We start from the raw sequence: 8,821 nt of genomic DNA on the forward strand, positions 1-8,821 counted from the left end.
CTCTGAGGACACCAGGGGACACCTTATGAGCTGCTTCAAGCCCCAATTAATTATATCAAAATTTCAGAACACATGCGTGCATGAATGTTTTTATGTTTTTAGGTTTTGTTTTTGAGTTTGCCCACATGGGTGATATTTGGAATGGTGTCGCTTAGTATGATGATTCAAGCAGATTTTTTTTAAAAATGTACAGGGGTAGGGTTAAACTCGGGTGAAAGAGGCGAGTATACAATCTACACTAACTGACTTAATTCACATCTGTATGATTCCGATGAATTTAATTAATCTGGTTTAGGATTCCATAAGTATAATAATAATAATAAAGAAGAAAAAAAGTAAATATCTGGTGTAGCAGAGGAGGTGGGGAAAGAGAGGGGAGAGTAGTTGGGTATTTTGTTTTCATCCTAAAAAGGCTGATGTGACATGAAGAAGGGACACAAGCATAAAGGTGTAAAGGTGTATGTGGGTTTGGAGAAGAGAAGAGAACGCCACCCAGCTGCCTCTTTTTTATCATCTACTTTTTCTGCATATAGACAAAACAAGTGCAGCTTTCCAATTGTGATCGAGTATATTCTCATTTCTGCATTCTGCAAGACGACGACCTTATCTCTCTCTCTCTCTCTCTCTCTCTCTCTCTCCCTCTCTCTCTACTTTAATTTAATCCCCTAACTAGCCCTTTGTTTCCTTGTGCTTGACCGACATCTCACTTCCAAATTCTTTGTTAACAGTATAATAATTAACAATCTTTTATTAATTGTTATTATTATTCCAATTTGTTCAAAATTATACATCATGATGTCTATAATTTTGGACCATACATGAATGATATATGGTCAGAATAATCTTGATAAAGAATGCTAATCTGAAGTAATATGATTTGTCCTTATGAACACATGAATGGTTGGCGCCAATGAGATTGCATTTGTTTGTTTCAACCATGATATGAACACTTTTTTTTTCTTGTGTCATATACGTTGCCACTGCTTTTCTTACCCGCAATCGAAATCAATCCTTGCACAAGAAAGTTATTTTACCAAAGGTGTGGCTTTTGTTCATTAAGAAAAGTGAGAATCTAAATTGCCCAAATTTTATCTTTTTTTAATTTTGCCTACCACACGGGCCAACTATAGTAATTGGTCTTGTAATATTCCTCTTCCACAATATTAAAAAAAGTCTCAAGTTTCGATTCTCCCTCCCAACATATGAAAATACATAAATATTACCTACTCTACCGATTTGGTTAGCCACCCACAATTGACGAGTTTGCTCCTATTAGCTCATTGAGTAAGGATGTTCTCAGTGTGAGTTCACTATAAACTGAAGTCGTGAAAACATTAATCCTTATATTTTAACCTTAATTCACTTTAATTTCATGCTTAGTTACAAGTTTGCGTAACTAGTTTGACATCGAATTTTTTTTAAATCTTTTATCTTTTGACAAGCACAAGATTATTGTTAGCTAGAGACATAAATTTGACAATATTCCTTTCTTTTTTTTTCTTTTTTTTTTGGGTCTGAAGACAATATTCCTTTCTTATCCTTGTTAAGTTAGACAAATTTTCAGGCTGTACATCTTTATTGCAAAATTGACTTTATATATAGATGTGAGGAGCAAAATAAAAACTCAAAGTTTGCATGATGTAGATATGCATAATTGGAGAAAGGGTAGGGTTAAAGAAAGAGAGATGAGTGGGCCACGTGGGTATTAAATGAGAACACACGCATACATGATGCATGTAGGGTTTATATGAACTCATGAGTTTGTATATATATATATATATATATATATATATGTTGAATTTGGAGTAGACGTGAAGCATCCACTTTTTGTCTTCTTAGTAATTTCACATTGTGACATTATGACATTATGACATTAATGGCTTTGCGCTCAAACTATGGAAGTAGAGTCTCCTCTTGGCTTTTCGGACCACAGCAAAGACAAAAACTAGAGAGAGAGAGAGAGAGAGAGAGAGAGAGAGAGAGGTTGGTCTTATCTTTTACAAGCTGTGCTGAGTTCAATTGAATGAAAACAAAGGTAGAGACATCATTCTCAATTAAGACACCGAGAGTGTCTTATTGACGGTTTCAAATTAAATATTTATAAAAATCATAAAAAGTTAAGAGAGAGAGAGAGAGAGAGAGAGAGAGAGAGAGCCGTTGTCTGTTGTTGATTTTGGTCCATATGGTCACCTTCTTCATGCCGTCTAGCCTATGAGCTTATGAGTATGTATGCATGCCAATGCCATGGCATTTTTATGTGCATAATTTACATATGTAGGATATCTGCCGATTCAATACTTTTACAAGTAGATATAACGTACAGTACTTTGAGAAATAGTAGAAGCTGGATTTTGTTCAAGTCAAGAAATTATTGTATAGTACTAAAATACGGCTCTGTTCACGAGCTATAATATAGGCAGATGACACTAGTATTTCTCACTTTTAGAGTATATCGATAAATATCCATTTATATTATAATACATGAAAGAATTATACCACGTGACTCTACTCCAATACCACACTATAGTCACCCATTCATGTCTTAACAAGATATGTTTTCGCATAATAAATAAGGAGCCAAATTAGAGAACTAACAAAAACTGATAAAACTTAGACTTTGTGAGAGAAAATTGAGAGGAATGCCTCATCTTATTAATCAATGTCCATGTAATTGATAAATATTTATAATTATAAGATACTATAAACTTTAGGGGATGAAAAACATGAGAAAAATTAAAAGAAAAAATAGTAATGAAAATTTTAAGAAAAAGAAAAAGAAAAAAGAGACAAGGAAGGTTTTGCCAATATATCCAACGTTTCCCTCGTCTAACGGTTACCCTCCCAAATGTCTTTGACTACCCGCCACACCGTTTACCATATTTACAATGTGACAAAATACCAACTATATCCCCACATCATTGTTGTCTCAACCCATCAGGCACCACAACCACATTGATACTACTGGGAAGGCAATCACCAGTGCCCCGGCAATCTGAATTGCCGTCGGATTCAAGCCGAACAACCATGGACTCGCTGGCCGACATACTGTTGGTGCCGCCAAGGCAGGACTTGAGCTGCTGGAGGCTTGGAACGAGAACCTTTTCTGCCCATTCCTCTAAGCCAGTCCGGCCTAGCCATATCCCACTTAAGATCTTTTCAACAGCATCCTCTCTCAATTCTAATGAAACCCCCTCACCCAAAATCTTTGAAAATCTTTTTCTGATGGAGTTTGTGATGTTTAGCCGAATGGGGTTGAAGTCCACTGGCTTGAACGCAATGGCACCATCAACTGTGTCCAGCAATTCCCGAGGTACTGCTGAGGTTGTGATTGTGAGTAAGGGCCTGCTATTGAGGCGACTGTCATCTTCATGATCAACTGTGAGATCACTTGAATTATGTGAGCCATCTGCCCTGTCATCCTCAGTATCCGCAGCTTCATTCAGATCGAACCCTAAAGCTGAACCTGTCTCCTTCCTAGGCTTCGTGGCTCTGTCATCATCCTGTAACCAATTGGGCCGTCGTTTTGCAGTCCTTCCACAAACAGATAGCTTTAACTGCCAACTGCTCCTTGCTATACTGGCAAGCTTTTCTTCAAGTGAATTGCCCTTCGATAAGGGTCTCAGATGTTCTGGCAACCAATTTGCCGTGAGGATGAAAATAACATTTCCAAGACTGATTTCACGACCATAAGAGTCAGCAAGACGACCTCTATCCATTGCCCGTTTTATGCTACCACAAGCTATCATATCTGCTTCATTAATGTCCTCAAGCATGATTACTGCACAGGGGTTCCCCTTAACTGCCTCTGCTATTCGGTCCACCACTGTTTTACCGCGGAAACTCATATCAGACTGCAAATTACTGCGTTGGGAGCCAAGACTTATCATCACTGGGTTGGACCTTGATACTAGTTCTGAAAGAGCTGATGCCATCTTCTTCTTGCCAACACTGTCCGGGCCCATGAACAGTAGCCACATGTCTCCCCGTGATCCAGCACCACGTCTCCTTCCATTGCCCAACTTGCATTTTGTCACAGTTTCAGCAACAGCAGTTGCTGCTTCTTGCTGCCACCACACTTCCATTAAACCTTTGTAAAGCTTTTTGAATGAGTCAGCATCTACTTGACACGATTGTTTATCATCAGTTTGCAATTCAATTGGCTTGCTCTGTGGTTCAGAAGGCATGCAACCCAAAAAGTCTCTGATGCGCTCTTTATGCGCTTGGTCAGGGGTGGTTTCTGTGACTTCTGTTTGCCCAAGAACCAGCTCTGTCCGTACAGGGCTTCCAGGTTGGGAAACTGCCCGTTCAGATGGTTGGCTGGTCAGCGGATTTGTGTTCAATTGCAGAGCCCCAAGGTTTTTATTCAGATGTGATTTGGGTTGGAAAGGTTGGCGAGCAAGCAAGTGTGGATTGTACAAGCCCGTCATTGAGAGAGCTGTTGGAGCAATTCTATCTGAGGTGATACTATGCTGATGAAAACTAGGATGAAGACGCACACATGTATCCCTCCATTCTTTCTGAAGTTCTTCAGTCTTCTGCTTCAGGATCGGATCTTGGTCTTTAGTCTATGAAGAGAAAAATGGAAAATTCATTAGTTCCTACTAAAGTCTATTACCACCAGGAGGAAAAAACAAAAAAGAAAGAACAAGAACTTTTGGAGCAATTTGAGCTTGCTCAACTCACCTGCGTTTCATCTAATGTTTTGGCATGACCATCACGGGCTTTAGCATTCTGCAACCACTGTGGTAGTGGTGGTTGTGCTGCTTCTGATGATTTCTCAGACTCCTTGGCAACCAGTTTTGCAAGTTCTTGCTCATAACTCTGTGTACATTGTGGACAACGGCTTGCTCTTCGAGTAGGATCCAAGTTCTCAGAGAGAAGTCTTGGTTGAGCAATTGATGTAGTTGGAAAGCTTTTCAATGGGGACAAAGATTCAACTGAGCTACTGAGGATCCCGTTGCTCGTCCCAATCCTAAAAAAGAAGATATATTAGAAAAAAAAATATACAAAAACTCGAAGAAAAGGGTAAAGAAGCATTTCAAAAAATAAAGCCTAATAGGTTGAAGAGCATCCAAGATGCTATCCAAGTGTGATTCAAACAACTTCAAATTGAAACTGGAACTAGGCCTGCCCCAATATCAAATATAATTAAAGATTCCATCAGTTATCCAAATTCTCCAAATCAAGCAAGTCTCTGAGCTCACACAAAATCTAAAACTTTGGAATTAACAACTTTTCGCAGAAGATTATTCTAAATGAGCAGTGTTCAAGATTCCATAAACAGAAACTCTGGATAACATCATCCATCAAACGTGAAAGAACTAATCAACAAAAACCTTCCTATTTAGGCGTATAGCTCATGTAACTTAAGTCATTGAAGCCAGACAAATACAAAATTGTGCAGACAAGAAAAGGAGAACAAGTTCCATGGTCACAGGTATATCTGGTTATGGAATGTAGTTTCTCTAATTCAAATAAATAAGAACACCAAGCATACCTTGGAAACAATCCTGAAAGAGGCGTTCGGGCAGCAATTGGCACTGCCTGTAGATCCCAATCAGTTTCCATTGAAGGGTGATAGACTTGGCACCTCAAATAAGTCTCACAAGTAGCAGTTCCGATCAACCAAAGCCGGCCACCATTACCACCACCCTCTCCAAACCTGGCCAATAGCCTTCCCATTTCGACCACCGCTGCCCGCCCCGCCTCCGAAACCAACTGCTGCTGGACCGGACCTGAACCAGGAACCCCTCCAAAGCTGCCAGGCTGTTCCACCAGCCATTTCAAGTCACCCAAATTAAGAATCACCCCACCCCCATTTGAATTCGCCATCCGGGTCTCAACCAAACCCCCTAATTCCTTCATTTTCCCAACTATCTGGTTCTTATCCAAAGAAACCTCCTTCTCCAAATGAACAACCTCAACATTCTTCAGCGGCCCTTCACCCAATTCCCTGTTCTCAATCCTCCTCAAGACCTCTTTCGTCACTGCCTCGGGCTCCGAATCACCGACTAACACAGGGTTCCTCTTCTTCGCTTTCAACAATATATCACCAACCCTCTTAACCTCCTCTCCTCTATGTTGTCCGGATTGCGCAGCAGCAGCCCCCTGCGGCTGCAGCCTCGGATTCAAATACAAATTCCGGCTACCAGGGGGCGCTGCTGGAGGGCCGCCCGGGCGGAATCCCAATCCAATTGGGGAGGAATTGACGGCAGCAGAGGAGGCGGCGGCGGCTGAAGAGTTGAGCGATTGTTCAATAGTGGCTTTAACGGCGGGGCTAGAAAAACTAGCCTCACGCATCACTCGGCTCACACTTGGGTCATCCAGAATTGAGATTATGAGCTGCTCGAGCTCAACTTTGACCGCTAAGAGAGGCTGCTGCTGCTGCTCTGGGCAGCCTCTGCGCTGATGGGCCTGAGCTCGCTTCAAGGCGGCCATGAGAGCATTGGAGATAGGGGGCTCCATGCCGGGGCTCATGTTTTGGGCGGTGGGCAAGCGCTCGAGCGCCACACTGAAGCAGAGCTCGAGAGCTCTGCACTGTAGAGGGTGAGAGGAATTGGGGTGAGATTTGATGCATGCTTGACGGAGGAAGCCGGTGGGCGAGGACAAAAGGGTTGCCGCCACGTGTAGCGGCGTCGTTTGTCCGTGGTTCCGTCGACCCGCTTCGGCGATCGAGTGGTTCAACACGCTCGCCGCCTCTGGGGTTAAGGTTTGCTGGATCGTACTCAACCCCGCTCTCATTTCTTGGAATTCAAACTAACCACCAAGAATTCCAAATCCAAATAATTCAATTTTATGTGGGTTTTTTGAGCTGGGTTTTGAGTAGCAAACGCTCAAATGAAGCAGCTTCAAAGCTTTGGTTTGGTTGTGTTTTTTGCTGCCTATGTTTGTTGGGTAGGGTTTTTCTGTTCTTTGGAGACTTGTGCTGTGAAATTCAAGCTTATCAGGAAACTGAGAGACAGAGAAAGAGAGAGAGAGAGAGAGAGAGAGAGAGAGAGAGAGAGAGAGAGAGAGAGTACCCCACCAGACAGCGGCAAATGAAAATGGTTTCACAGGTCCAGGTGTGGATGCTTCATCGAATTGGACAAATTTGCATTTTCAGGGCTGTGAAAGAAAACCAATCTACAAAAATAGCTTTTTACAAACACAAACAAAATATCAAGGAAAGCAATAGCTCCCTTATTAGTTTTCCTAAGCCTAAAGGGATCTCCCTATCTATCCTGTTTCTTTCTTTCGTTCTTTCTTTCTTCTTCTTCTCCTTTTTCTCTTTTTCTTTTGCTTTCTCTCTCACCAAGTGTGTGTATATGTGTGTGTCACACAAAAAAGCTATAAGAGAATTCAACGCGAAAAGGAAAGATCAGATCCCCTCCTTCACAAGAACCTCCCTTATTTCTCTTCCTTTCCCACTCTCTCTCTCTCCCTCTCTCTCTCTCTCCCCCTTTTTCAGTTTTCTATCTCTATCTATTTGAATCAGTAACATTTATTAAAAAAACAAAAAAATAAATGGCCAAAGAAAAGAAAAAACAGAGACCAGGTAAAAATGGACCCAACCCTTTCAAATATTACAGGGCTGCATGACAACAAACTAACCGAAGTAGAGAAATTTGATTCTGCTTCTTTTGGGTTCCCTTGCGGAATAGTGGGTGAGAAAGAATTTCAGGAAAATAGAGAGTTGGAACTTGAAAGTACCAACAGTTTTCAAGAATTTCTGGAAAATGCTCTGTGAGTACAGAAATGTGTGATCTCATTTTTGTATGTCATCTTCTGTTTATTTTTCAATTGATTAATTCACATTTTTGTTGCATATGTTCTTTTTTATAAGTTTTTTGAGGGGATGATGTTCATTCTAACAGTTTGTTTCAGACAAATCTTAGGAAAACATATTTTCTATTACAATTTTAGTAAATTGAATTAATGTAACCCTACCATTTACATATGCTAAAGTGGAGTTTTTGTTTTTAATCAATAAGATGGAAAAATCGAATTTGGAGACTTCAATAACGAGAAGGTAAATATCACTAGATTACATTTTTTTGTTAGTACAAGCAATTAAAGGAGGGTGATTTACACAAATATTCATTATGTATCTAGGAGTTGCGAACTTTTATCAAAAAAGTTCAACCAACTAAACTATACCCAATGGGCACTAAACTACATTTTAATGTGTCTAATTTCAACTACTCCAGTAGTCTTTCATTTATTTATATTTAAATCCCTTCGATATCATTTAACTTTAGTGAGAAAATTATAATATTATTTGGTAACTAATATTTTAAATAAAAATTGTTTAAAGTTAAATAAATTAGTGATTAAATTGCAAAATAAATAAAAAAATTATATGACCTCACCTGAGCTTGCATGTGGAAATATTTTTGCTCACCACTTTAACCCAATGTGTACTCTCACCACCCTTCTCAACACTTGACACGTGTTCATTGACATAACTATAGTTAACTCTTTACTTTGTATTTATGGAACCATTGTTATGTCAATAGACATGTGTCAAGTGTTGAGAAGAGTGATGAAAATACACCTTGAGTTAAAGTGATAAGCAAAAATACTCCCCTTGCATGTGATTGCACTTGATGAAAGAGTGGGTTGTGGTTAAGTTTGTATGATTTGTGTAGTTTAGTTGGGAGCATTTACTCTTACAACAATTCGTAATGGATCTTTTTTTTTCTTATTTGTCATTTACCCATAGCACCTTATGAAAGGGTGGGTTGGGGCAAGGCTTGTGACTTTTGTGGTAATTTGATAGAGAGCATTTATTTTACATTACACCAATTGTCATAGTTAAAATAAGAATGCTAATTACTTTCTC

At 39.8% G+C, this 8,821-nt stretch overlaps 1 protein-coding gene across 2 annotated transcripts; it reads right to left on the minus strand.

Annotated features, from left to right (window-relative positions):
• Window positions 2,621-7,604, minus strand: LOC18789533 (protein SUPPRESSOR OF MAX2 1). Of its 2 annotated transcripts, none has more exons than XM_007225341.2 (4): window positions 7,025-7,604; window positions 5,498-6,925; window positions 4,684-4,972; window positions 2,621-4,565 (listed from the first exon to the last, which is right to left on the minus strand). In XM_007225341.2, exons 2-4 carry the CDS (start codon window positions 6,739-6,741, stop codon window positions 2,916-2,918), a joined length of 3,183 nt encoding a protein of 1,060 aa, XP_007225403.1. In that variant the 5' UTR covers window positions 6,742-6,925; window positions 7,025-7,604; the 3' UTR covers window positions 2,621-2,915. The 2 variants fall into 2 exon arrangements, with proteins under 2 accessions (XP_007225403.1, XP_020425236.1); XM_020569647.1 differs by having other exon boundaries at window positions 7,020-7,604.

Source organism: Prunus persica, chromosome G1 (assembly GCF_000346465.2).
Source record: "Prunus persica cultivar Lovell chromosome G1, Prunus_persica_NCBIv2, whole genome shotgun sequence".
Classification (NCBI taxonomy): domain Eukaryota; kingdom Viridiplantae; phylum Streptophyta; class Magnoliopsida; order Rosales; family Rosaceae; genus Prunus; species Prunus persica.

Coding starts and splice junctions, on each gene's coding strand:
- LOC18789533 (XM_007225341.2), bottom strand. CDS start 6,741: ATGAGAGCGGGGTTGAGTACGATCCAGCAAACCTTAACCCCAGAGGCG. Junction 4,973..5,497: donor CTTTCAGGATTGTTTCCAAG/GTATGCTTGGTG, acceptor CTTCTTTTTTAG/GATTGGGACGAGCAACGGGA. Junction 4,566..4,683: donor AAACATTAGATGAAACGCAG/GTGAGTTGAGCA, acceptor TTCTCTTCATAG/ACTAAAGACCAAGATCCGAT.